The 27,674-nt window shown below is 23.5% G+C and overlaps 7 protein-coding genes across 8 annotated transcripts; 2 read left to right on the top strand and 5 right to left on the bottom strand.

Moving 5' to 3' along the window:
• Nucleotides 1-1,637: 1,637 nt before the first annotated feature.
• Nucleotides 1,638-6,013, bottom strand: inc (BTB/POZ domain-containing protein inc). Of its 2 annotated transcripts, XM_017904512.1 has the most exons (4): nt 5,822-6,013; nt 3,825-4,121; nt 3,553-3,681; nt 1,638-1,831 (listed from the first exon to the last, which is right to left on the bottom strand). In XM_017904512.1, the coding sequence occupies exons 1-4, from the start codon at nt 6,011-6,013 to the stop codon at nt 1,802-1,804; spliced, it is 648 nt and encodes a 215-aa protein (XP_017760001.1). In that variant the 3' UTR covers nt 1,638-1,801. The 2 variants fall into 2 exon arrangements, with proteins under 2 accessions (XP_017760001.1, XP_017760000.1); XM_017904511.1 differs by lacking the exon at nt 1,638-1,831 and having other exon boundaries at nt 3,508-3,681.
• Nucleotides 6,014-6,574: 561 nt separating this feature from the next.
• LOC108550701 (glucose-induced degradation protein 4 homolog) lies at nt 6,575-8,331 on the top strand. Its single transcript, XM_017904513.1, has 4 exons — nt 6,575-6,900; nt 7,399-7,566; nt 7,640-7,872; nt 8,138-8,331. The coding sequence occupies exons 1-4, from the start codon at nt 6,754-6,756 to the stop codon at nt 8,199-8,201; spliced, it is 612 nt and encodes a 203-aa protein (XP_017760002.1). The 5' UTR covers nt 6,575-6,753; the 3' UTR covers nt 8,202-8,331.
• Nucleotides 8,332-10,603: 2,272 nt separating this feature from the next.
• Nucleotides 10,604-11,607, bottom strand: LOC108550685 (uncharacterized). The gene is made up of 3 exons (XM_017904490.1): nt 11,280-11,607; nt 10,860-11,194; nt 10,604-10,786 (listed from the first exon to the last, which is right to left on the bottom strand). The coding sequence occupies exons 1-3, from the start codon at nt 11,605-11,607 to the stop codon at nt 10,604-10,606; spliced, it is 846 nt and encodes a 281-aa protein (XP_017759979.1).
• A 2,724-nt stretch (nt 11,608-14,331) lies between these two features.
• Rab40 (RAS oncogene family member Rab40) lies at nt 14,332-16,370 on the bottom strand. Its single transcript, XM_017904526.1, has 4 exons — nt 16,163-16,370; nt 15,248-15,441; nt 14,822-15,044; nt 14,332-14,754 (listed from the first exon to the last, which is right to left on the bottom strand). Exons 1-4 carry the CDS (start codon nt 16,320-16,322, stop codon nt 14,447-14,449), a joined length of 885 nt encoding a protein of 294 aa, XP_017760015.1. The 5' UTR covers nt 16,323-16,370; the 3' UTR covers nt 14,332-14,446.
• A 1,054-nt stretch (nt 16,371-17,424) lies between these two features.
• On the bottom strand, nt 17,425-20,281 carry LOC108550709 (developmentally-regulated GTP-binding protein 2). The gene is made up of 5 exons (XM_017904525.1): nt 20,152-20,281; nt 19,280-19,587; nt 18,750-19,180; nt 18,436-18,637; nt 17,425-17,511 (listed from the first exon to the last, which is right to left on the bottom strand). Exons 1-5 carry the CDS (start codon nt 20,213-20,215, stop codon nt 17,425-17,427), a joined length of 1,092 nt encoding a protein of 363 aa, XP_017760014.1. The 5' UTR covers nt 20,216-20,281.
• Nucleotides 20,282-20,751: 470 nt separating this feature from the next.
• eIF3l (eukaryotic translation initiation factor 3 subunit L) lies at nt 20,752-22,566 on the top strand. The gene is made up of 3 exons (XM_017904523.1): nt 20,752-20,818; nt 20,890-22,344; nt 22,423-22,566. Exons 1-3 carry the CDS (start codon nt 20,798-20,800, stop codon nt 22,555-22,557), a joined length of 1,611 nt encoding a protein of 536 aa, XP_017760012.1. The 5' UTR covers nt 20,752-20,797; the 3' UTR covers nt 22,558-22,566.
• A 474-nt stretch (nt 22,567-23,040) lies between these two features.
• On the bottom strand, nt 23,041-27,151 carry elg1 (enhanced level of genomic instability 1). Its single transcript, XM_017904489.1, has 5 exons — nt 26,262-27,151; nt 25,856-26,169; nt 24,453-25,617; nt 23,959-24,376; nt 23,041-23,796 (listed from the first exon to the last, which is right to left on the bottom strand). Exons 1-5 carry the CDS (start codon nt 27,149-27,151, stop codon nt 23,041-23,043), a joined length of 3,543 nt encoding a protein of 1,180 aa, XP_017759978.1.
• Nucleotides 27,152-27,674: the final 523 nt, after the last annotated feature.

The raw sequence follows: 27,674 nt of genomic DNA, 5'->3' as shown, positions 1-27,674 counted from the left end.
AGAGATTCTGGAAGGACGGAATTTTCAAGTTGTCTGAAATATGGAGAAAGATTGTAGAAAAGAATAGCACTTATATAATTTAATAAATGTATACTAAAATTTAAATCTTTTGCGTTTCAATTTTCCTTTAAAATTGACATGAACTTTTTGGACAACCGAATATTTTACAATGTTTAGAAAGAAAACATTCATCAAACTATTGTACACGTGTATATATATAATATAAAATTTACTATATATTATATATAACATAATTCTAGTAATACCTTTTAACTAATTTAGTGCTAATTTAAGTTTTTCTTCATGAACAATACCTTTAATACAAGTATATTGTCTACAACACTTCTTTTATAGGCCTTCAACTATGTTAATGTCTGTTGTAAAACGTTTTTCTTTTCCTAATTATATTGTTGCAATTTTAAATATATATAAAAATAAAAATTCATTTAAACTAAGTAGAAGCATTGTAAATAAAAGAAAAAAAAAAGAATAAAAAGATATATGATAATTTTAGAATTTATTATTTCAATTGTTTTGCATAAAACAAAATGTAGTAAAATAGAAATTATATAAAATTAGAAAGTAATTGTCAAGTGATTAAGAATTATTCAATTTGTTTAACACGTTGACTGCCATGGTGGTTATTAATGACTGGTGGTATTAATTTTTTAAATGCATAATATTTGTTTTATTTAAACCATTTTTTGAAAATTTGAATAATGCTAATAAAATGAGAACACTGCAAAAAAAACCTGGCGCTATTTTTCTTCTTTTTCTTTTTTCATCATATTGTTTAAGAATGAACTGTATCCCATGAATAATGGAAATTTTATTATGGTAGTCAATGTGTTAAAATATTTTATACGATTCAAATTTTTGTATTTAAATCTCCTCATTATAAATTATTGTATAGTAATAAACGACATAACAAATTGTTTTTGTTCAAAATTATATTATTTTTTTATCAACATGATTATATGTTAAAATCAGTTTTATATTTGTAATTATAATTTTATATTGGATAATCAAAAATATGATATTAGATATACAAATATTATTTTATGTTTTATAGCGGCAGTGCGAAGGTAAGTAATTTAGATAATATTATGACAAAGATGTGATTAGAAAAAAATTATATTTATACAACTTGTTACAAAAAATAAACTATTTATTACTAGAGAGTATTTATATCCATTGTAGAAATTTGTATGAAAAAGATTGCCTTTATGAATGCTATTGTCCTTTAAACTATTTAATGAAACTAAAATATTATTAAATAACAATTACTTTTTATCATTGTGATTGTGTGTATACATGTATTTAATATTTTTATACTTGGTACATTCTTTTTTAAAAGGAGAGTGTTATAGATTATAAGTGGGATAAAAAGTTTTACTTCAATATTATTTTTTGTCATTATAAAATGTATGATCCCTTATGGAATGATAAAGCATTATTTCTATCATTACAATCCATAACCATTCTCGTCAAATATTTATTAAAAGTAAAAATAAGAATAGAAAAAAGAAAAAACTAAAAAGATTTGCTTAAGAGTGTGTGATACTTTCATTTCTTAAAGCTTCATTTTGTGCTGTTGCATAATAAATACATATCTACAAAAGGTATTATACCTTTGTATTTCTTTTTTCTTTGTATTGCCACTGTACACAAAAAAATGTAATAATAAAAATTTTGCATGAACTTATACTTTTATGTGTAGAACTAAAAACAGTCTTCATCTTGTTGCTGCACAGTTGATTTAATTAAACGAAGTAAAAAAAGAAAAGGACGGATTCAGAGATTACATACGAGAACCCTTCTGCTGCAGAACCTAAAATACAATTTAACGATTGAACTTTAGTAGAGTTACAGTAAAAAATTTATATTAAAAATTTAATTTTGTAAAGGAAAATATAAACATGATTAATTTATTACATAAGATTTTAGTAAATAAGATTTGAATGTTAGATATTTTTAGCATTGTCCAACCTCTGCATATTGTATAAATTAAACATAACATTATTAGAAATAATTTTATATTTTCATCAAAGAACATTGACAATAATAATAAATAATAATAAAATAATAGTATCTAAATGATATACATATGAATGTTTTATAAATTACTTAATCATTAATAACATTTTATTTTAATAATATTATATTTAACCAAAAATAATTTGAACATGCAATAAAAAATGATGCAGGACAACAGGGTAGAAAGTAACCAAATCAATAAAAGAAAAAATTTTTATTTAATGTACAGCATGCAATACAAAAATTGTGATATAATACATACAATAATATCAGAGGCAAAACATGCTCATGCAAATTAGCCACTGAATTGGTATAAAATATTTTTATAAGAAATAATTAATTCTTGATAATGTTATACTATAATTTAAATTACAAAAGTCATAAAAAAACTAAAAATAGAAATATTTTTAATTTTTAAATAAAACAAAAACAATGTTTATTTGTTGTATAAAATGTAATAGTTTATATGTAATACATTTAATACAAATGTAATACATTTAATACTAATCAAAAGACACTTTTATATTATCTTGCATCATAAAAAATATTTATAATATATACTGTGAAAGATTTATAGATAGAAATTCAAAAATGTGTAAAATGCTTAAAAATATAATGTACATATATGTTCAACAATCTTAAGATTTTCCTAGGATTTTTAATAAGTATCCTCCTATTTAGATATGAAAAATAAATGTAATTCAATTTATTTAAATAATAGTTATTTCTTCAGTTCATTCAATTCATTTATAATCAAGAAAATTATTTACATAAATATATTTATATACAATCATATTTATATCAAATTTTTAAGTAAAAAATATTTTAAATCGTAAATATGTACAAAACTTATATAAAGAGAATAAAAAATGATTCAGATTTATTTACAGCAATAAAGCAGAGTACTGAATTAGATGAACATATGTGGCTCAAATCATGTAGTACAACCTAATACTTTGAGGAAAAAACTATCTATTTTTCTATTTAATTTTCTTTCTAATTTTTATTATAATAGATCGAAGAATATGAAAAAATAAACAGGAATATGTACAGGAATGTAGATGTGTAAATTAATTTAATACAAAATACAATAAATAAAATTATATAATCTCATATAATAATAACATATAAATGTATCATTAGAGAACTTAAACATGAAATATTTGTGTGAGCTAGCAAAGAAAAAAAAAAAAGAAAAAAGATGATATCTGTAATCTACTCACACATTTATATAAATTTGCTGAAATTTTCCATCTATAAATCTTTTTTGTCAAACAGTAAAATTGTATATTTTAATTAAATTTTAATATTTTATTAATTATATCTTTGATATCAAAATATAAACTTATTACTGTAACATGTATTAACATTAGTAATACGATTTCATGTGAAAATTATGACATAAACATAAAATATAACCAAAATAATATAATTATTTATTAAAATTATAAAATCGTCTATATACTTGCTTTAGTTAAAAGAGTAATGTAAAAAATTTGAATGCAATAATAGTACCTTTACACGATCTGTTGATTCTTGTTCTTTGCTATTAAGTTGACTGGCCCCATATTCTCGACTAACCACGCACAGAAATTCAGCATGATCATTATTTCCATAATTATATTGAGATCCTATGTTGATTAACTAAAACAGATAAAAGTGAAATATAATCAATTTTAAAAATAAAAGTTATTTCAATAACTTCAATCAAATAATAAATTATTTGTATTGAAGAAAATAAAATATTAAATAAAATTTTCATATTTAATTTAAAATATAGAAGATACCTGTTTAAATTTCCACCCATCAGACATTGTTGATATCATCTGAGTTAATTCATCCTCATGACACTGAATGACTCTATAAACATGATTTTTAGAATCTCTTAATGATCTGGTATCTCTTAATTTAATTCTTTCTTTAACTAGTCGAATAAGTTCTGTAATGTTATAAAATTCTGCTTCTTCTAATACACCTTCTTCTGTTAAATCTTTATTGATAATTAATTTTCCATGACGTAAGTAATTTAAGACAGGGCTAAAATATGTTGGATCACGGTCTATTAAATATGCTCCAGTTTTATCCTGTAGAATAAAACATACAAACAAAATGATGTATCTAACGAAATTTTTTTTTTAAACAATATATGTTTTTATACAAAATTACAATCATACTATTATTCATATTATATTATGTATTATTAGTGTGCAATTATCTTAAAATAGTGTAAGTAAAATTCAGATAAAATTAAACATCAGAATTTCCTATGGTAAGTGTAACAATATGCATTCAATACATTTGAAGGATCTGAAGTGAATGTGCTTTTCCCTACAAAATATCTAACAAAATCTTGAGTGTAAAAATTACAATATCTTGGTTTATTAATTGATAATATCTTTTTCTCAAAATTTTAAGAATCTATTATAGTATTGTATTCTATAATCCTTACATAGTATTTTGATGTTTTTCCTGACTTTAGTCTTATATTAAAATGTAAATACGTAACATTTAATACATTACCCAGTATCTATCCCATTGTATAATACAAGATCATGTACTTTAGTACAAAACAAAATTAGGTACTTAATTCTATCTTGTATTTAAAATAATGTAGATCTTTTAATTTTTATTTAGTTTTTTAATCATTGAAAAGAAATGTTAAATTATATGTATTTTCATACACAAATTTCATACACAATACACAAATTGTTATATGTGAATAAAGAGTTGATAAATAAATTAGTATTATATTATATTATACTAATATGTTTATAAAAAATTAATATAAAATAAAATATAAATCAAAATAAGTCTATAAAGAATGTTTCTAAATAGTCGAAATAAATTGTATAAGCTAAATAAATAATTTACATCTTAATATAAGTTAATATTTGTCAAAACTTATTAAAATAGCTTATTTAACCTTTTACTGGTGGACACTAGGTCTTGCAACACATAATAGTTGGATGCACATATTTATCTGTTTGTAATAATTGCAAAGAAAATGAATAAAAATAGGTTTTATGAATATATATTTTTATTTCACTTTTCATGTATTTAAAACGATGAATTAACTATTACATTTGACTATGAATCCACTGTGTATGCGAATATTGCAATATCCACTATTCCCAGGTTACTTGATACTAAATTAATAGAAATAAAGATTTTATGATATTACTCAATTTTACATACTTTTAAATATGTATGTGGTTTTACCTTTACTTTCAGAGTAAAAATGATTAACATGATATATTTAAAAAGTTTTATTTCCCTTTGAACAAAAATAATTTATTTAATAAAGGATTGTCATTTTTTCATTGCATAAAATTCAATTAAAATTTTTGGTAGAGTCCAAAACTTTTTTCATTTAATTTTTTTTTTGATAGAAAAAGTATAACAGGTACTTCATTTTATGCTACTTTTTCATACTATGCATCATATAAATATCTACTATTCATATAAATTTCTGCAATTTTTAAAAAGTAAGAAAATTTGCTATACCAGATTCAGAATCATATATCTGTTAAAAATAAAAGGTTTATAAAAATATCAAAGTTGATTTATATAATACATCATTCTTATTAATTACAAAAATATTAGTAATATATATATATATATACTATATATAATAGTAAATGCGCGCGCGCGCGGTGTGTGCGTGTATATATATAATATGTGTATATATGTATACATGTGTATATATATATACACATATATATAATGTATAAGAACTTTAATAATGTTTGACAATGCTCACAGTTATTTAAAAACATTAACTAACCTTTTCAGAGATCAGATCAGATTCTTCATGACACAATCGGAACAGAAATGAATTAGGGTCTCTAGCTAAAGTAGTTCTTGTTGTTAAAAAATATGTACCACCAATATTTAATCGAACCCACTGATTGTTATATTGTTTTTCAACATGATTTTCTGTCATTTCGTGCGAATACGTGTCACTGAAATCCTCCATATTTGCTTTGAAACTCAAGCAACTTTTAACTTATATGTTTCGTCACATAATCAAATCAATGTCTTAATATTAAGTTTATCAAAATAAATATTATATTATAATACCTTTTCAAACTAAACTTAAATCTTTTGTTCCAATCAATAATACATTTTGTTACAATTTGGTACGTAATGTTATTATTACAATTATCACTTTATGGCGGGAAAGTAGATTAACATCAATATTTACAAAAAAATAAATTAAATAATATTTTCGTTGTGTTTCTTTAAAATAAAAATTCTAATGTATATATTTTATAAGGTAATAGCAAAATAATACTAGTTAAACTAATAATACAAATATAAAATTCGAAAGAATAAAAGAAATTTAATATTTAAACTGTTGGTAAGTAACATGTACATCTACATCCGGTAATATAGAACTAAAATTTTGTGGGACATGATACGTGTAAGTTAACGAAACAAGTGAAATTATTGTTTTTTGTTTTAGTAACGAAATTATTCTCAATATTTGTTAAAAATAATAAAAATTGCATATTTATACAAAAAAATAAGCTTTTTGTAACATCCATCGAACTCAATTTTTGCGTAAAAATTATAACTGCGAGTGTGTCTGGGTTCGAGGCTTTGTATAAATACATCTACGTCCTGAAAATTACCGGCAGTCATTGCGAGAATTTTGTGATGAAGGAATTGTCGCCCAAGGAGGGCAAATTTTAAGAGCGTTCACTTGAGCCGAGAATGCCGGTGAAAGTTGACGTAGTACCACCACCGCCCGCAAACTCAAAGCAGCCGGGTGTCACAAAATCTTTGCTTTACAACGGTTCGCGATTTCAAGGTTCTCAAAAATCTAAAGGCAATAGTTACGACGTAGAAGTAGTTTTGCAGGTTAGTTCTTCATCTTGCTGGAAATTGCGCCATAAATATCCCAAATTTCTATTGCACCTTTGACATCTGTCTACTGCGTAATGATTGATCATGTCTTTTATCTTTTGAATATTTTATAATTTTTTCGAATTAAAATCAATGAATTATATTGTTTATTCTTTTAAATAGTTCAGGATTTTAAAAGATCTGTTAGAAAATTTTTAGAAATTTTTCTCCTACTTTTTAATTAATTTATGAATATCTTTGCAATTTAGAATTTTAATTTCAATTATAACATAACATTATTTTATTATAATGAATTTATGAAAAAGATAATAATGAAACAATAATTTGTAAATAGTATTCAAGTAACAGATATTGATTTGTATTTAAAATTTTAGTTAAGTTGTATGTAGAATAATTTTAAATTGGATAATTTTATACTGTATGTTTAAAAATATTAATTTTTCCAATCTACTTTTTTTTAAACAAATAAAAAATCATATTTTTATATTACAGCACGTAGATGAAGAGAATAGTTATTTATGTGGCTACTTAAAAATTAAAGGGCTTACAGAGGAATTTCCCACTTTGACTACATTTTTTGATGGTGAAATTATATCAAAGAAATATCCATTTCTAACTCGTAAATGGGATGCAGATGAAGATGTTGATAGGAAACATTGGGTTTGTATTTTATTATATATTTTCCTTATTTTAATGACTATTTATTATAATTTTGTTGTTTTTCAAATTACAGAGTAAATTTGAATCATTTCGTCAATATGCTAAAACATTTAATTCAGACACATTTGATTATGAAGCTTTGAAAGGAACTGATTTTGTTTTTATGAGGTGGAAGGAACATTTTTTGGTTCCTGATCATACTATTAAAGATATAAACGGTGCCTCATTCGCAGGATTTTATTATATTTGCTTTCAAAAATCTGCTGCTACTATTGAAGGCTTTTATTATCATCGTAGTTCCGAATGGTAATTTTTTTTATACATTTACATAATATAAAGAAATGTATTTTTAAATTTTATTTTCTACAAGTCTTACTTATAAAATGAAATGTTCATTTATTGTAAAACAGTTTAATTTCTCTTTCATAATTTCTATTGCATTAAAAAATTATTAAATTTTGTAGATTATATGTCATATTTATAAAACTATATTACTATTGTATTCTTTTCATATTTGTTCATTATGTGCACTTACACTTTATAAAAATATTAAAAGGTTTTCTGATTTCAGGTATCAATCTTTAAATTTAAAGCACGTCCCAGAACATAGCATACAAATCTATGAATTCAGGTGAAATCAATGACTTTCACTCAGTTATCTCTCCAAGTTTATATCTCGCTTCTCCTAGCATACAGATCTCATAAAAATCAATCTTTGAAGTAGTTTAATTCAATTTGAACAAACAATAATTTTTAAATTGTTTATGTTAAAAGTAAGGTACTTGGAAGAATTAACTACTTTATTAAAATATTTCTTAGTTTTTCTTTCTTTTTGTCTTTTTTTATTATTTTTTTTTTTTATTTTTTAATAGTACATAATGAATGGTGCATATTATATATTTACTTTATATAATCATTAGACATGTCATAAAAGAAAAGTTATAATTGAAAAAGTGACAAGGATTGCAGTCATTGATACGCTTGATTATAAATTAATTATTATTAATATTCATTGTAAGATGTTTTACCGAAATAAATTAATTGATGTTTTTTGTCAATTAAATGTTGTTAATTATTTGGTATTTTTATCTGTTATAAGACTGTAATATTGTTTATTAGCATTATATATAATTAAAATTTACCCTTTTCTGTGAGTAGGGTATTTGTATTTTTGTTTAAGTTTAATGAATAACACATATGTTCAAGAAAATGGGATAAAAAAAATCTCAATGCATTAAAAGTAAGAATTTAATTATATTTGGTTTACTTATTATATGATTAATGACTGCATGAGTTTGTAGAAATTTAAGGTTTACTTATTCTATATTACTCATACAGATATTTATGAGATCTGTCTGCATAAATTGAAAGAACGATAGTGACTGAATGAATTGGCGTGAATGTAGTAAAAAAGAAATCAAACTGGAACATGAAAGTAATTTTAATATTAACTTAAGATGTCAAAATTTCATGCTGGTATTGTTCTTTTGTATCAGCATGATACAAATTAAATAAATGGTAAACCCAGATTAAGTGTTCCATCTAAGGAGAATGTTGTCAGGAAGGATTTTTTTTTATTTGTACAAGTCAGTTGGTTTACTAAACAACTTTTGTATATCCAGTACAATTAAGGAAACCTTTCCTCATAAGATTCCCCTGAAGTGGTCAAATTTTAATGAATCAATTAAACAAAAAACCTTTTATGAATAATCATAATATTAATAGAAGAAGAAATTTGATACAAGTTGACTGTTTATAGAAATCGTAATGTAATGTTAATGAAATATTGAATTTGTTATAGGCATAGAACATTATGATGATTCACTACATTGATTAGTATAATTTAAACTGATGTATTTATTCAGTAAATTATTGAAGACTAAAAATTATGAATTTTGAATCTCTTTTTAAAAATATAAAATTTATTCTTTTAACAATCATTAAAAGGGATTGTAATGTTACCAAAATAGTAAAATTCATCTGCTACTTAGAGTTTAGATTTATTCATTACTTAGAATGTAGAAGAGAGACATATTTACTCCAACATAAAATATTTAAATGTTATGTATAACTTGTACTAAAATATCTTTATTGTATTGATTAATACATTTCTAACTAAATATAATTAAAAAGTAACATCTTATTATTCAGTATAAATTTTTATTAGTGAATTGTTACTTCTATAAATGGTGTTCTTTTTAAATATGGTTTCAAATATAAATTTACAAAATCTGGAAAATGTAATATACAAACTCATACATCTTATTTAATTGATTATTGTAACGTTTTTTATGTAATACACGTTTGAAAACAAACGATTGACTTTTCTTGTACAATATATTTTCTTCCAAATTAGCATTATAGTAAGTAAGACAAAATAATATTGACAATTAATAGTGTATTGTGGTAAATATTTAAAAAGTAGAATTTTAAATACTTGTGTACATGTTTAATAAAATAATATTTACATAACATTAATAACATTTGTTGCAAGAAGTAGAATTTAATGCTTTTTCTGAATTCATGTATATTGTAATTACTCCAATATTTAAAAAAATGATAAAGTATCAATTCATCATTACAAAATTAAACATAAAAATGTGTAGATTCTTGTTGTATTGTAAATTGCTTATTAAATATAATATATCTATTAAAGCTATTATATGATATTTTCAATGTAAAAACAAAATTACAAATAAATTAAAACATGTATAAAACTGATATTCAATGATGATGATATTCAACTGATGTTCAATGTTTAAATTTTCCAATGCTTTACTTAGAAGTTAATAAAATCTCTTCCAAAACAAGAAATAGTGGATAGCTTGAGTAATTACTTACCCATTCTGGAAAATTTTAACATTAGAATGAAATGTTCTAACAATAATGTAAGATATAATAAAGGAACTCCACCATTAAATCACGTTAATTATTTCTTTGTATTTATATATTAATATTCAGTTTCAGTTCTTAATATCCACAAAAGTTAACAGAAATTTAATAACTAAATGAAAATAAATAGAATATTAAAAATGAATTAACAAAAATTTGTATCTGGTCCAGGTAATGGTTGATCATTGACTTCATCAACTATTATAGATGATTTTTCTCTTTTTCTTTTTTTAAATAATGTTAAACGCTTAGTTTTGGTAAGTGTTCGATTTCTTTGATTAACAGTTACACTTCTTAATTTTCTATTTGTACCATGAGTTTTAGTCTGCTAAAATATAGAATTGGACAAATGTAATAATAATAATAATAATTAAATGTAATGTAAAATGAAATATATTTACCATAATATTAGAACAATATTGACAAAGACAAACTGTATCAGCTGATGTAGACGTAGCTTTATGTAATATAGCTTCAAAACCTAAAAATTTTGTATCAAAATTAAGTTTAGCTTTTATCACATCAGTAAATGAATTTTGAATTGTTAATATGTTATCAATATAATCTTGAATTCTTCCTTCTCCATTTAAATGTTGATTGTTTAAACAAGAAAATTGCATTGTTTCTGTATTAGCAATATTTAATACTTTGCAATTTGTTTGTATATTATAAGATTGATTTTGTACATCACGTGTTTCTTTGATATTTGAAACAGATACTTCATCTTGTAAAAGATCTAATAGTAAATTATTATAATAGTATGTGCTATAATATATATTATTATCATTATAAGTATGAACATTTATATTTAATTTACTTGCCAATGAAATTTTTTAAATATTCTGAAAAGATTTTATTACAAGAAAGTAAATGTTGAAAAGTTTCGTCAAGATTTTTCTCAGTAAAATATGTTCTTGATAATAGAGATCGTTCAGATAAAGTTATTCCAATGACATTAGAATTAAAAATTTTCCATTGTTTGCGCGAAATCTCCGCCTGCCATTCTAAAGCACAATCTTCCAATCTTCTATTAATTGACATTAACAATTCATTTGCTTCCCATAGCTGCTGAGGAACAACGAAATTCCTTTTACTAGAAGGAAGGCAAGCACTGTTTTTAGTTGTTGATATATCATCAATTGTTGTCATTTCTGATTTTTCTTTTAATTATATGAATATATTTCTTCAATAAACGTTGATAAAATCTATCTGCAAAGTTTATATAATAAAAATTGAAAAATATAAAAATAGATAATTGAAATAAATTTAGATTGCATTAGTCTTTTATCAAACAATTGAATATTTTCTAATAATATACTCCGTGTAATGATAATCAAATGCATAATAACAATAAAACAGTTTTATTTCATTTTTTTTTAAATTTTACTGCACTAAAATATAAATGCTTAATAAAGTTGTTAAAAAAAAGTTAATATCTATATATATATTCAAAATTTGATGTATAATGTGTTTTCAGAAAATATCTGTAAATAAATTATTACACATAACATAATGTTTAACTTATGTGTAAGTGAGAAAAGAATTTATAAACTTCATTTTTATTAAATAAGATACAATATATTCATTAAAATTAAAAGTCTTCTTATAATTAAACATAAAATTAAAATTAAAACACTAATATATTATCAAAATCTTGCACTTACATACAGTATATAGTTTTTATTTTGCATATTATATGATAAATATCTAAAGTTTATAAAATAGATTTTTATGCTTATATCATATTATACACATATGGAAACAATATAATAAAATATAATATTATATGATTCTAAATAGATAAAATTCAAAATTTTAATTATAATTTGATTTTTAAATTGTCATACTTGTATAGTATAATTGTATTCACTTAGTATAATACAAAATTTTTATACTACTAGAAACAAAATTTGCATAATATTACATTAACTTAATGCAATTTCAAAGTATTGTTATATATCACATAGTGCAGTTATATATCAAATGATTTATGTTCCTTTTATTTTTTGGAGAACTATAAGCGCATCAATGTTTTTTAAAAATAATTACTATTGCTATGATTATTAATAAATTTAAACAAATTTCTTACTTCCATTTATAATATACTTTATATTACAGAAAGATATTAAAGTATAATAATTTATCAAATATCTAATTATAAATTATATAAATTGCTTCATGTATATATTTCATATATTGAATATGTATATATTTAATAGAAATAATCTCATATTAATATTATTATTTTGTGTAACAAAATTATTTATTGAACCTAAACATAAACAAGTTTTGCCTAATAATTAACCAGTGATAAAATAGCTTTTTACTTGTTTTCAATGATTCAACTGGCCCTCTATTATTTTTAAATTTCAGTTTTTGTGAAAACTTTATTTTACAGTGACATATATACAGCAATGATGAAATTAATGTCCTTTTTTTCTTCACAAGATACCGTATACTTTTTGTTTACTATAATCTGCTTGTGAATAATTAAAAGGAGTCTTAATGAGAAATAAATGAATAGAAAAGATAATCATAATTAAAATACTTTTGAAAAAATGATACCTAAATATTTTTAAGTATCATAATGTATATTAATATATTCCTCCTAACAAATAAGTTCATTTAAGTTTATATAAAACATATTAATTAATAATAGCTGTTTTTATATATACATATAATTTAATTTGAATTTTACACAGTATAAATACATCTTATGTGTTTTCTTGATATTATATAATCTTTAAAAAAGCTATCATATAAATTATTATCACAGTTTGATAAATTTCATACATCAGAGTTCTATGGTTTAATTATAATAATTATTATTTCTCATCAAAATTCTAAATAGATACTAGAAATAAAAAATAAAAAAAAAAACTTTTAAATTAGGGATGCTATTATTTTATTACTAATATTATGAGATCATAGAAATCTATTGTAATGAAATTTATCAAAATATGATTGCAGTGTCAATGATTCATTTTATATTTACATAATACACAAGATAGTTTTTATAAACTTATACTGTACAAATAAAATAATGTATAATTATATTAAGTTATTTAAATAAGATGTGATATTTATATTATTATGAAAAACGTATTTCAATTTTATATAATAAATAAAATTTTTAAAAGAAAAAAACAATAGAAAGAAAAATTAAATATTTAATACGAAATTTCAATTACTTTTACTGAAATACAATTTTAAAGATAATACAATAAGACACATGTTCTTATACATTATTACTGGACATTAGAATACAAAAGTTAATAAAATTTTGAATAACTTTATATATTAGTACATATTTCAAAGTTTGTTCTTATATATTATTATCCAATTAGCTGCTCTAAACTATTCAACTTACATTATTCCTAGTCTACACCACAACCTTTGTAGACATAGTGAACTTGTACTTTTTGCTTTAGCATTTCCTGCTTTAATATAGATTTGTTTTAAAAAACATTGCCCATCAAAACTTGAAAAAAAAAAAAAAATTTAGTGAAGGATTTACATAATTTGAATTCATTGTATGATTTTATTAATGTATTCTTCTGTTAATGTATTCTAATAAAATTCATAATTTTTTCAATGATAAAATTTTATAGTATTTTGTATAGTACTATTTTACATATTATTAAACAATTTTTTATATATGCAAAATCATTACTTGAAGTTAATTCGTTTTAAGCTCATTGTTATTCTGTTTATATAAAAATTCATATAAAAATTTAAAAAATATAACGTAAAAAGAAATTTAATGTTAAATAACTATTAAATTAAATGTAAAAGAGTTAGAATTATTTGTATATGTTGATTGTAAGTAAATCATTTTATTACTAGTATTTCATGCTATAACTACTTATTTGAAAAGATTTTTAATTCTTTATAATTTCTGATGGCACATGTTAACAAAACTTTTTACATCAAAACAGGAAGGAAGAATTAGTATTGTATATTTACAGTTATGACCATAAAATTATTCTCAAGATATTGTGCAAGAATTGCGACCAACACAACTGGTACGAGAATCTGTTATACTACCAGGTGAACTACCTGGCGTCGATAGTCCATTATGACCTACACCGACAAAACGTAATTTTCTATGATGAGAACCTAGACTTTTACTAGAGCTCAATGATCTATTTCCATTATAACGCAACTGAGATGTAGTTGTCATTGCATAAGATTTCAAATGAGATTTAATGGATTTAGGTAATGGAAGTTGATCAATACCATAAACTGTTGTTCTTGCTACTATTGCACGACATGCAAGTTCTTGAAGACTGAGAACTAAAAGATGAGATGGTATTCATATCAGATTTTTTAAAATTATTATAGCAAAGTCAAAGTATATTACCTTTATTAGATCGCCACAATCTTTCCATACCATTACGGTGTAAAGCCATTCGAGAAAGTTCAGAAAAGCTTTCGCGAATATTAAAATCACAGAGAGGTGAAACTTCAAAAAATGCCATATGATTTTTAGCTGCATATGCTTCAGCATCACGTTCTCCTACTTGTCTTTTAAAAGCTAGATGAAGACGATTGCCAACAAGTACTTTTGGTACTCCAGGAGCATGCTACAATATTTAAACAAAAAATAAAATACTAATATATCTAATTTATGTTAAAAAAATTAATTCAATGAGTCAACATGAAAAAATAACAATTGTAATATAAAATTATTTTTAACATAGAACTAATGTATAATTACAACTTTAGTTCTAGTTATACGTGTTATAGACATAACATGAAACTAATGTTTAAGACAATTTTTATATACCTCTTCAACTTCCTTTAACCATCTATCAATGCCATCAAAAGACCATTTATTGGTAATGTCATAGACTAAAAATATACCTTGAGCCCCACGAGAATAAGATCTGATTATTGTACAAAATCTACCTTGACCTGATGTGTCCCATAATTGTAATTTTACTCTTTTTCCATCCAGTAAGATAGTAGTAGTTTTATATGCTAGAAAATATGTATTTTCTTATTATCTATCAAAAATAAATATACACATAATTTATATGACATATTAACAAACATGTAAAATGAAATTATTGAATTTAAAAGCTTCATTTTTTCAAATAACAAAAGTAGTTTCATAAAAAAATATGTTACAGAAAATTTATAATTAATGATATACTATACATAAATTACACTGAAAATTGATTATTAATCATTGAATACTTGAAAACAGAAAGACATAATTATTATAAATATTTTATTAAGAATAAAAGACTTTTTATAAAATTATGTAATTAAAGTAAATAAACAAAATACAATGATACTTATTCAATTGCTACATCATTTTTTAAAATTTGATTTTAAAATTTCTTATATAAATTTGAAAATTTACTATTTCATGAATGGTTTTAAGCAATAAATTTTAAATTTGTTGTATGAAATAAATAATATGAAATATATATTTTATTATAATTTTATTATAAACAGTAATAAATCAGAAATGAACAACTAAATGATTTTTTGAGTACCTACCTTATTAATTAATTAGCATGACTTAATCACAAATTTATTACAGATAAGCGAGTATCATTATACCTTATAATGTTGGTTATGTACTACTAACGTACTAAGCAAAGTGATGAAAACAATACAAACAATGTAAAATTGGGAAGAAATAGAGAAGATATTTCAAAATAAAATAACCATAAGAAAAATTAAAGAATACCACTGCCGCTGCAAAACGGAGATTCGGCAGCACCATCTTCAAGTCCACTCAAGATTTCTTGTTTTCCAACATCACTATCACCCACGAGCAAAAATTTGAGTAGGTAATCGTATTGTTTTTCTTGACGAGACTTTGTTGTGCTGGTCTCACCTGCAGCCATAATATCTCTGTATTGCAAACCCTAAGCATACTGCAGGTAAACCTCTATGCACTGACCGCCCCTTTAACGTTTTTTGTATTTAGGATCCGTGGACGGATAAACTTTTCTAATAAATCGTTTTTGAGAATCAAACCATGTTACATTCAAGACGACGTTGCTTTTAAGTGTCGACAACGCTTTCTTATAACGTTCTTTTGTCGGCGGCTGTTGTACTTTTAAACGAAATCATAACAAAACAAGAATGAAATCCATTTTCCACTGTATCGTCTACCTTGTGTTTAATTGTTAGTTGAGGTGTCTACTGTCAAGTTTATCGAAGGTCAAATATGTTCGTCGAATAACTAACTTTTAAGGCAGTTGTGTAATGAACGATTAACATTGAGGTGGAACTATAAAACTATAAGATAGATCTTCATGTAAAATGATTATTAATGTATAAATATTCAAATTCTTAGATATTTTTGTAATCATAGTCGTACTTTAATATTTAAAATATCTAGTAATTGTTTAGAAGTTCATAAATTTTTAAATTATTCGAAATACAAAATATTTATGCATTTCAGAATCAATTTATAAATTACATATTCTTATTATTAACTATATAAAATTCAATAAAAAACAAAAATAAATATTTTATGTAGTAATTTTATTTATTTATTATGCACAGTCAAGTATTTTTGTTAGGCTGCAGTAAATATTGATCAAGTTGATTCATATACCTATTTATTATTTTTTATATAAAGATATTTTTTTTTTACATGTATTTAAATACATGTAAAACAATGTTTTTCAAAACATATCTTTAACAAATAGCTAGTATATGATCATCATAGAACTATAAGAAATTAACTTTTACGATTATTTTTATATAAATCATATTTATTAAAAGTTGCATTTAAACAATTCTGATTTTTAAAATATTTAGAAATGTATAGTATAAATGTTTCATATTTATACTAAATAAGATAAATCTAGGAGTTGAAATATTTAAAAGACAATCTTATTTTTCAGCAAATACATATAAAACATATAAACAAAACTATATAATGTTCTACTTTTGTCATTTAAATTTTCACAAATCATTTATATAATTAGATAAATTTTATTTTTTAACTATTTGAATAACATCCTCATCATGCATAACATGTTGCAATCCTACTCGTTGAGGTGAATACTTGGTACTTGTACCCTGAAAAAAAAGAATATTTATCAGAACATTCTGAATAAAATATATTTTTTAAAAAACTTTTTTGAGATATAATTTTTACTTTTGAAGAATAATATATTTTTATTTACTACTATTTATAATTCAATGTTTTCATTAAGTTTTTTCAAACAATTTTCAGAAATTAACTATAAAAATACATCTATAATATATTATATAAATTGTTGTTTTCTTATTTATAATTATTAGTTGTAATTTATTTTTTCTGTTATTTTTTCAATTGTCTCACATGAAAAAACTTTGCAACACAATAAAATCAAATGTTGCACTAATAAAATAGTAGTAAAGAATAAAAATAGTTTATTTATTGAAAAATTATTGAATTAAAATCTTTGATTATTAGTTGAGTATTTTACCAATTGAATGCTTTATGTTATCTAAAACAGTGCTGTCTACAGATGGGGTCTTTTACAAGGTTTTATCTTCCTCTATACTAATATTCTAAAATAGTGGAGCAAGTCACACATTTTTCCCTTGTACGTATTCCACATTTCCTTATTTTATATTCAAGCGACTTAGCACATGTTATGTTTGGTTATTAAAACATTTTCTTCTACTAAAACCAAACATGATCAATCCTTTTATTTTACTGTTCTGAAAATAATCAATTACTATTTGAATTCTCTATATTTAGAGATATGAAACATGCGAAATAACAAAGACAGGTGGAGTCTGTTTTATTAGCAACTAAAGTTTGGACAGCACTGGTCTAGAACAATATATTTCTTTTCTGATAATATTATAGAATTTTTTCCATTTATCTTACATATAAAAATCTCATAGTTACTGCAGTTAATTTAAAGTATCCAGTTTTTATTAAGAAACCTCAACCAATAATTGTAAGAATGTAGATTATAAACATTTAAAAAAATTATGAATTATTCTTACCCAAACAAGAGCATATTTAAATTGTTGAGTAAGTGTGCGATGAATTGCATGACATACATGTTCTACAGTAACACCTTTTCTCAATATTAAACCATCTTCAAAATCAGGTGGTTGTCCAGGTTTTTTTGTATAAACTCTTATTAAAGATAAATATTCCCATAATGTTTCAAGAAGGAAGTCCAAATTTAATTTCATATTACAACTGTAAGAAATATGTGAAAGAGTTTATGATAAGTTTTAGCTTGAAAGTACTAACATTTCTTATAAAATAAATATTTTTATATAATACTTAAGAGCATGTCGAAAGATATTACCTAACTACTACACTATTAGGCTGCCTGGCAATTCTATCCACTTCTTCTATTGATATTTGATCTATTTTGTTATGTACATAAAGACATGGTAAATATACTCTGTTGGCATTAATCACATCAATTAACTCATCTGCGCTACAATCTTCACGAAATAGAACTTCTGCATTGAAAATTTTATATTCATGTAAAATCAAGTGAACTAATTTCTCATCTACTTTTGTTAATGGACATGTTGAATTAAATGCTAATCCACCTCCCTTTTTTATTTTAAAATATATGTTTGGTTTTTTCTTATTAAGTCGTATACCAACTGATTCCAGCTCTTTCTCTAAAAGTTGTCTTTGTACATCTTGTTTAGTAGCATCTAGCATCATAAGAACTAAGTCTGCTGTTCTTGCAACAGCTATTACTTGTCTACCTCTTCCTTTACCCTTAAATATTTGTTTATAAATGTAAGAATTTTATAAACTGTCCACTATATTTACTATAAATTTTCCAATATATTAAATAAAATTTAATTTTATAATTACCTGTGCAGCACCTTCAATTATTCCAGGGAGATCAAGAAGTTGGATATTAGCTCCTTTATATTCAATAACACCAGGTATGCAAGTTAAAGTGGTAAATTCATAAGATGCTGCTTCAGATTCTGTATGTGTTAATGTACTTAACAATGTAGATTTTCCTACAGATGGAAAACCTATTAAAGCTACTCTTGCATCTCCTGATTTTAATACATCAAATCCTTCTCCTTTTTCAGATTTTTTTGGTGGTTCTAAAAGTTGTGATCTATACTTTGCAAGTTTAGCCTTTAATAAACCTAAATGATATTCAGTAGCTGTAAATAAATTCATAAATTAAGTTAATTAAAGAATATATTAATGAGATCATAAATTGTATTAATCATTAACAATATAAATATATTAAACAATTAAATTAATAAACAATGAACAAAGCATATAAAGGATTTTACGTAAAATTTAGCATAAAATGAATATAATTTCTTCAAATAATAATTAAATTTATAGTCAAATCTTTTATTATATATATTTATTCATATATGATAGTAAGAAATTTAATAAAAACATAATAAGTTATAAATAGTAATCAATAAAGAATACAAATATTTTCTTGAAATAAATTTTATTAATAAATCAGTATATTGTACAGAATAACAATAATTTGATTACAATTAGTTTAAAAATGATTTGTTAAAATTGAATTATTTCAATAATAGTACTTGATAAAAAAAATTATTTTCAACTAGAAAAAAAAACATTTTACAGCAACAAATCTTTAATATTTCACAGTTCTTTACATATGTTAGAAAAATATAACCGAATACAGAAGTATTTCTATATAAGGTTATAAAAAATATTGTAATCCCAAGGTATACACAAACCTTTATTTTTTTGCGTCCGAGCAATTTCTTTTTCAATTTCAGATATTTTCTCTAATATGCCCATTTTATATACTTAACAACAAATTTACATTTACAAAAATGACATACACTTATGCGTGGTGTTCGTGATAATAACTTATGTATTTAAAAAGACATTTACCACAAACAATGAATTGTAGTGAAGATCGTTCACCTATGACGCAAATTTTACCAAATTTAAAAATTATAACAAAGTTATATCAATTTGAAGTAAAAAATTAAAAAAATCCCAATCAGTCCTGTTAGAGCGTCTTTAATGTAATAACATTATAATATATATAATATAATATATATAATATATATATAATATATAATATATAATTTAAATTAAATAGAGTATCTAGTCAGAATTTATCGTAGTTAAATAAAGTATCTAGTTATCGAATGAAATACATAAGTATACTTGTAAGAATAAAAAAATGTAGATTATTGTTTGATTGCGCCATCTAGCAGTTAAATATAAATGCTGAATTTTGTCTTTAAGTACAAATTGAAAGAAGTATATCTTATAATATTAGTTTAGTTTATGATCATATCATCTAGTAACTCGTGTATTATTACGTACGTTAAAGCTGTAATTTATATCAAGTCTAAAATTTGATAAACCATGTATGACGATTATAGCAGGGTAATTATTAATTAAACAAATATTTACATTGTGATGTTATTTAGTAAAATTAATATTTATATTATTTTCAGTATGATACTTACGTTGATTATGGATCAGATGTGCATAATGACCAATATGACAGATTAGGTTATCGTCAAGTACCAGAAGTTGTACGAAATTTTTTAGTATTTTTGCGAAATTGTATAAATGAAGGAATGATTTTTGAGATTCAAAATCTTTATGAAACAACATTTCCAAAAATCTCAGAACAGTTATTTGATAAGTCTTCTTGGCCAGATGCTGAAGCAATTGCACATGTAGTTGATAATGATCTACTATTCCTTACTTTATATAAAGAACTTTATTATCGTCATATTTACGCTCGCATGCAAGGACCAACATTAGAACAACGCCTTGGTTCTTTTTATAATTACTGCGATCTTTTTAATTATATTTTGCATCCAGAAACACCAGTGCAATTAGAGTTACCTGATCAATGGTTATGGGAGCTTATTGACGAATTTGTTTACCAATTTCAATCTTTCACACAATATCGTGCTAATTTGTCAAATAAAACACCTGAAGAAATTGAGAATTTGAATGCACATAGTAAGACATGGGATATATTATGTGTTTTAAATGTCCTACATTATTTAGTAGATAAATCAAAAATCAAAAGTCAATTAGAAGTATATGCAAGTGGTGGAGATCCAGATTCTGTGGCTGGTGTATTTGGGAGACATTCTTTATATAAAATGCTTGGATATTTTTCTCTTGTAGGATTGTTACGCCTACATTCTCTTTTAGGAGATTATTATCAAGCCATTAAAATTTTAGAAAATGTTGAACTTTATAAAAAGAGTGCATATTCCCATGTTCCTGGTTGTCAAATATCAACAGCATATTATGTTGGTTTTGCTTATATGATGATGCGTAGATATGCAGATGCAATCAGAACATTTTCTGGTATTTTATTATATATTCAAAGAACGAAGCAATTATTTGCAACAAGAAATTATCAAAATGATCAAATCAATAAACAAACAGATCAAATGTATCATTTATTAGCAATTTGCCTTGTTCTTCATCCACAATGCATAGATGAAGCATTACAACAAGCATTACGTGATAAAAATTATCATGAGAAAATGTATAAGATGCAATATGGAGATTTAGTTGAATTTGAATCATGTTTTCTATTTGCTTGTCCAAAATTTTTGTCTCTTACACCACCAAATTCAGATGAACCAAATGAAGACTATGTTCGAGAAGCAATTAAACATCAAACTCAAGTTTTTAAAGATGAAGTTGTTCAACAAAAAATGTTGCCAACTATACGTTCATATCTAAAGTTATATACTACTTTGCCATTGAGTAAACTAGTTACATTTATGTGTAGTAATAGATCTGAAGAGAGCTGGGATTTAGATAAAGAAGTCAGTGCACTAACGATTCATCTATTGTGTTTTAAACATAAAATGAAAAACATTGTTTGGACAAAAGGTGCATCAGGATTAGATGGAAAATTTCAATCTGGCTCAGAGGTAATTTCTTATCTGTTATAATATTGATTAGTCTAGTTCTATATCATAAGTAAAAGATCATAATATGTATTGTTACAGCTGGATTTTTATATCGATCATGATATGATTCATATTGCGGACACAAAAGTGGCGCATCGCTATGGTGACTTTTTTATTCGGAAAATTCTAAAATTTGAAGAATTAAATCGCAAATTACATCATATAAAAATTTAAATAGTATATCGAAACCATACTAAAAGAATAAAAAACATTGATTAGTAATAAATATATCTTTTATTTATGTAATCATAAGATTCAAAACATCATAATCAATTAGTTTAATAGACACTTCAAAGGTATTATATATAATATAATTTTACATTAATTCTATACAACACTTCAGTATCAGAAAAAAATTATATAACATAAAAATATTTTTATTATCAAAATAATATATACTTACTTTACTTCATTTTTAATATATAAAATATCCAAATATATTTTTTAACATTTTAAAAGTAGGTATTACCTACAAACTACATTTTATTTTATTTAAAAAAAGGAGATCAAAAAATAAAATATAATTCAATAATACCAGCCATTTTATCATTTTTAGGTGTCATGCGTTGCATTTCTTAAGAGTGTTGTATATTTAAAAATGATATTTGCACCATGTTTATAAATTTTTATACCATATATAATATAAAAAATTGATTATTATATAAAACTGGTATTATTTTTCTCAATACGCATGTCATTGTCGACCTTATCATACATTATTTTGCATGCTGCTGCTAAAATATTAGGTTTGAATAATGTAGATGGTGTTTTTAAATTATGAAGATAATGAAAGAATCGATTTCCTCTTTTATTATTTGTATTAGCTCTCAATTCTTCTGCTCTACATATTGTTCTTATAGATGGTAGATAATCTGTAGCTATAATTTGACGATCAAGTAATAATGATGTGGTTTGTGATAAGGCTAAATTTAATCCTTCATTTAACTGTTTTTTTAACATAATATTATTTTGGTGCTGTGTTCCATCATAGTCATTTAACTGATCTTTGTATATAATTTTATTACCTATCCATTCAGCTATGTCTAGACACATATCAGTAGAAGCTGAATATGGAGCAGTATTTTCAATCAACGATAAATTGGGTTGTGTTTTTATTTGGCATAAATTTAATGCAGAATCTTCTATGTCAATTAAAGATGATAATAAAGCTATATTATCTAATTTAGTAGCTACATCAATTAATATATTTTTATCATCCATTACTTTTTTATTTGTAGTTTTCTTCCATTTCTTACTTACTTTAATTGCTGGCTTGTATACATAATGCCGTATGTTTTGCCAAAATGAATTTTTAAAATTTATGGTTTGTTCTATTATTTGTGGTGGACCAGATAACAATAAATATTGTAATTGTAATATAGCTTTTCGCATATCACCACTTTGCAACAGTTCCTGTAAATAAAAACAATCTTGTATCTAATATTATCTAATGTATTTAATCTTGCATTTAATATTAATTATATGTTTTAATCACTTTTTATAATTTTATCTTAAAAAAATGATTAAAATGATAAATATTAATTTTGCTTACTTATTGTATAGGTGTTTACTTACTGTTATGCAATTAGAAGAAAGTCTATAACCAGTTTCTGCTAGTGAAATTAATTCTATTAAAGCAGAAACTCTATTACTATCAGCATTTTTGAAATAAATTCTGTTTTGTTGAGGTGCCATTTTATTTAAATGAGGGCAAATGTCTCTACATGTCATAACAATTGGACGCTTTGTGTTTGTTGCTAATTGATATGTAGCAGAAATAAAACCCTCATCTTCTTCAAATATAATATCAACATCTTCTATAAGAATGAGAGAATTTTGTGGAATTTCCTTTAGTATAATTTCATCTGAAGCTAAATTACAGAAAGCAGATGTTTTCTCGTCTTTTTTAATTCGATGTGACTTAGTTGCTTCTTTTAATTCTTTTAAAAGCTTTTTCCCAGTTCTTCTAGATGATGCATTCAATTCTAATACACTAGAAAAATTTATTGTTATTATAAGTTACATAAAGTATTTTACATATTAATCAAATATTACTTCTTAATACTAACGTATAACCGAATTCGTTTGCTACTGCATATACGCTCGCAGTTTTACCACATCCATGTGGTCCTAATAATACAGCTACTTGATTATTTTCAATCATTTTTGAAGAACTACTATCAGACGAATAAAATTCATCTCCACTACTAACATCCTCATTTGTAAATATTGCTTTCCATCCAAGTAACCATTCTTTTAATTTTGCTACTGCTTCTTCATTTCCCACTATTTCTTGAGAACTTTTTGGTCTATATTTATAAGTCCAACTACAGCATTCAAACGAATCTTCTATTCCTTCTTTTTTCTCTGATTGTTTATTTTTTTTACTTCTTGTTTTAGTAAGTATTATTTTATTAGGTTGTTCCTTAACAATAAGTGAAATGACACTCCACATATCTTTTACATTTGAACAATGTTTTTCTATATCCATTAATACTTCTTGAATCTTCGGTTTATTAACTTTTCCTAATGCTTTAAACTTTTTTTTAGAAAGATCTATTAAATGTTTAAAATTGTTTACATCTATAATTGGATTATAATCATTACAAATTTCTTTTGGAATATTAAAAATGTCAGTTTCATTTGAAAACAGATTGCTTGATTGTGTAACATGACTAATAAGTGAAAATGGTAGTATACCATAAACATTTACTTTTCGATTTGCATTTTTATTATTATTATCTGTTATATCAGGTTGTAAAAATAATCGTCGTGCCGCAATTACATTCGGATCTGGTTTTTTTCGTTTGGTAAACAAAGGAGCTAATTTATCAATTGTCTTTCTTTCTAAGCTATTGTCATGAATAATTATACAGTCTTCTTGATTTTGTTTATTTCTTGTAATATTTTCTATGTTAGTATTATTATAATTATTTAAATTTTTATTTTCTATTAAAGCTGATTCATGTTGATTTAATCTGATTAATTTTTTTTTATTTTCAAGTTTATTTTTTAAATATTTGCTATCATGTATTGCATCATTATGTTTTGAACTTTCTGATATTAATTTTGACTTTGTGCATTCATTCACTTGCTTTGATATTCCTCTTTTACTGTTATTTTTTATTGATAAATTTTCTACATCCACATTTTTTATTGCTTTAAATTTTTCATAACTTTCTATATTTAATTTATTGGTACTTGGTGAGAACAATTCATCATCACTGCTTTCACCTATTTCAAACATAAATAAGCAATAAAACAAATATATAACTAATATGTACAATAAAATATTAAAATAAAAGAATCAGCGATCAAAGTGTAAAATTCATTGCCATCAACCAAAACAGAATTTGGGAGACTCAAATAAATTTTTTCTCATCATGTGTCTTTGTAATAAATTAGAATCTATGTAATAAATTAGGATATTTGTAACAAATTAGAGGTATAATTTCTATTATTTTCAAATTACCTAGTGAAGCATTTTCATCTTCATAAGTTTGAAGTTTAATTCGTAATGACCATCTATGTTTGTTATGTTGCTGTTCATCTTGAAGCTTCTTTTTGTTATTCAAAATATTAATATTTTCAGATTCTATGATTCTAATGTCATCTATTTGTGAGAATTCTGATTTTTTATTTTTCTTACTTGGTTGTATTTTATTACTTGAATTTGTTTTATATAATTCATGTTTAATGGAGTTTTCTGTCATATGTACATCAGCTTTTACTACAATAGTAGACATGTTTGCCATATTTGTATGTATTAAATCTCCTGGAGTTTTGCTATTATATGTAAAATGAAAATAAAAAAAGAATTTTGAAAATAAAGGAAATTTATAATTAAAATAAAATATAAGAAATTAATAATTTCTCACCTGAAGTAATTTAGTAAACTACCAGCTGGTTGTTTATGATTTAGGACAGTTGTACTTATACTATTATCTTTCTTATCTTCTCCTTTAAAAAATTTGATACGATTTTGTATCATTTGTTCTATTTTTTCTCCTTCTTCCATTTCTATAAGTTTTCTTTTAGAATATCCTTTCTTATCAGCTAAAGCTACTAGTTTTTCTTTAGAGTGTTTTAATTTTTCTTTACATTCTTCTGATTTTTTTATATTTATTTCTTCTTTTTGAGGAAGTTTTATTGGCGAAATACATTGACCTGTTTTGTTGCGACTCATAAGAATTTGAAAAGCATTTGATTCTTCACGGATATTTTCAATTTTATCATTAGAATCAATATCTATTAACTCTATACTATCAATCATTTCTTTATTTTCCAATGTATTATTTATGCTTACATTTTTATTAATATTTGTTTTTTTACTTAATTCTTTTTTATACCTTTCATCATTGCTTAAACAAATTTTTAAATTATCCTTTTCACTTCTCTTTTTATTTTTAACATTGAAATCATTTGTTTCTAAGTCTAAATGATCTAAGGATTGATGTATAAATTTATTGCGTTTAAAATTCGTTCGAAGACCTCTTGAAAAAGATTTTATATATGTTTCGTTTGAATTCCCGTTGTTTACTTTAGCAAGTGTACTAAGTGTTTTATTAATCATATCACCGTTTTTTTCTACAATATCACATAACTTTTCTTTTACATTCGTTTGAGATAATTTAACTTTTTTATGACTACGCTTTTGTTTAGAATCTTCCTTGTACTTCGTTTCCTTTTTTGTATCATCGCTAGAGTGTATGGTTATGCTATTATTGGATTGTACAGTATCTTCAAAATATTGTGTAATATTTTTCATCCTTCATTACTATGTGATAAAAACATAAAAAAGTAAAAATAACAATAAAAATAATTAATATAAAGTTTGTTATTCATCCATCAATAATGTAAGATTTTGGCGCCACGACACATGTGCACTTACACTGTAGACACAAATTTGATTATAATATTGTCGTCATTGACTACAGAATTTTGTTGGTAGTACTAAAAAGATTAAATTTCCTAGTTTGGTTACTTTTGCTCGTAATTATTAATAATATAATTTTTAAAAACTATACAACTAACTTTATAAGCTAATAAAGATTTTATCTTAGTCATAATTATCTTAGTCATAAGAATTGCTTTTAGAACATAAGTAACGTTATAAAATATTAGTATGAAATTTTAGAGATTAATTATTTATTTCAATCTACCTTTAATATTTATCTATTTTTTTATTACTAAATTTTGAAAAAGTACTTATATATTAAACAATTTTAAAACCTTTTACATTAAATATTGTAAGAATTAGTAAATAAAAATTCTGTGACAAATTTGTGATA

This window comes from Eufriesea mexicana, unplaced genomic scaffold, assembly GCF_001483705.2.
Source record: "Eufriesea mexicana isolate 0111107269 unplaced genomic scaffold, ASM148370v2 scaffold2913, whole genome shotgun sequence".
NCBI classification, from domain to species: domain Eukaryota; kingdom Metazoa; phylum Arthropoda; class Insecta; order Hymenoptera; family Apidae; genus Eufriesea; species Eufriesea mexicana.
The sequence above is the reverse complement of the archived record's forward strand: the minus strand, read 5'-3'. Positions and strand labels throughout refer to the sequence as shown.

What these genes read in the sequence shown, in the direction of transcription:
- LOC108550701 (XM_017904513.1), top strand. Translation starts at nt 6,754, where the DNA reads ATGCCGGTGAAAGTTGACGTAGTACCACCACCGCCCGCAAACTCAAAG. An exon ending in ACGTAGAAGTAGTTTTGCAG is followed by an intron (nt 6,901 to 7,398) that starts GTTAGTTCTTCA and finishes TTTATATTACAG; the next exon opens with CACGTAGATGAAGAGAATAG. An exon ending in TATCATCGTAGTTCCGAATG is followed by an intron (nt 7,873 to 8,137) that starts GTAATTTTTTTT and finishes TTCTGATTTCAG; the next exon opens with GTATCAATCTTTAAATTTAA.
- eIF3l (XM_017904523.1), top strand. Translation starts at nt 20,798, where the DNA reads ATGTATGACGATTATAGCAGG. An exon ending in TGTATGACGATTATAGCAGG is followed by an intron (nt 20,819 to 20,889) that starts GTAATTATTAAT and finishes TATTATTTTCAG; the next exon opens with TATGATACTTACGTTGATTA. An exon ending in AATTTCAATCTGGCTCAGAG is followed by an intron (nt 22,345 to 22,422) that starts GTAATTTCTTAT and finishes GTATTGTTACAG; the next exon opens with CTGGATTTTTATATCGATCA.
- elg1 (XM_017904489.1), bottom strand. Translation starts at nt 27,151, where the DNA reads ATGAAAAATATTACACAATATTTTGAAGATACTGTACAATCCAATAAT. An exon ending in GCAAACGAATTCGGTTATAC is followed by an intron (nt 24,377 to 24,452) that starts GTTAGTATTAAG and finishes AAATTTTTCTAG; the next exon opens with TGTATTAGAATTGAATGCAT. An exon ending in TTTCTTCTAATTGCATAACA is followed by an intron (nt 23,797 to 23,958) that starts GTAAGTAAACAC and finishes TTTTATTTACAG; the next exon opens with GAACTGTTGCAAAGTGGTGA.
- Rab40 (XM_017904526.1), bottom strand. Translation starts at nt 16,322, where the DNA reads ATGGCTGCAGGTGAGACCAGCACAACAAAGTCTCGTCAAGAAAAACAA. An exon ending in TCCGTTTTGCAGCGGCAGTG is followed by an intron (nt 15,442 to 16,162) that starts GTATTCTTTAAT and finishes CATATTTTCTAG; the next exon opens with CATATAAAACTACTACTATC. An exon ending in ATTGTGGCGATCTAATAAAG is followed by an intron (nt 14,755 to 14,821) that starts GTAATATACTTT and finishes CTCATCTTTTAG; the next exon opens with TTCTCAGTCTTCAAGAACTT.
- inc (XM_017904511.1), bottom strand. Translation starts at nt 6,013, where the DNA reads ATGGAGGATTTCAGTGACACGTATTCGCACGAAATGACAGAAAATCAT. An exon ending in CTGATCTGATCTCTGAAAAG is followed by an intron (nt 4,122 to 5,821) that starts GTTAGTTAATGT and finishes TTTATTCTACAG; the next exon opens with GATAAAACTGGAGCATATTT. An exon ending in ATGGGTGGAAATTTAAACAG is followed by an intron (nt 3,682 to 3,824) that starts GTATCTTCTATA and finishes TATCTGTTTTAG; the next exon opens with TTAATCAACATAGGATCTCA.
- LOC108550685 (XM_017904490.1), bottom strand. Translation starts at nt 11,607, where the DNA reads ATGACAACAATTGATGATATATCAACAACTAAAAACAGTGCTTGCCTT. An exon ending in ATATTTAAAAAATTTCATTG is followed by an intron (nt 11,195 to 11,279) that starts GCAAGTAAATTA and finishes ATTTACTATTAG; the next exon opens with ATCTTTTACAAGATGAAGTA. An exon ending in AATATTGTTCTAATATTATG is followed by an intron (nt 10,787 to 10,859) that starts GTAAATATATTT and finishes TCTATATTTTAG; the next exon opens with CAGACTAAAACTCATGGTAC.
- LOC108550709 (XM_017904525.1), bottom strand. Translation starts at nt 20,215, where the DNA reads ATGGGCATATTAGAGAAAATATCTGAAATTGAAAAAGAAATTGCTCGG. An exon ending in TCGGACGCAAAAAAATAAAG is followed by an intron (nt 19,588 to 20,151) that starts GTTTGTGTATAC and finishes ATTTATTTACAG; the next exon opens with CTACTGAATATCATTTAGGT. An exon ending in TTAAATATGCTCTTGTTTGG is followed by an intron (nt 17,512 to 18,435) that starts GTAAGAATAATT and finishes CTTTTTTTTCAG; the next exon opens with GGTACAAGTACCAAGTATTC.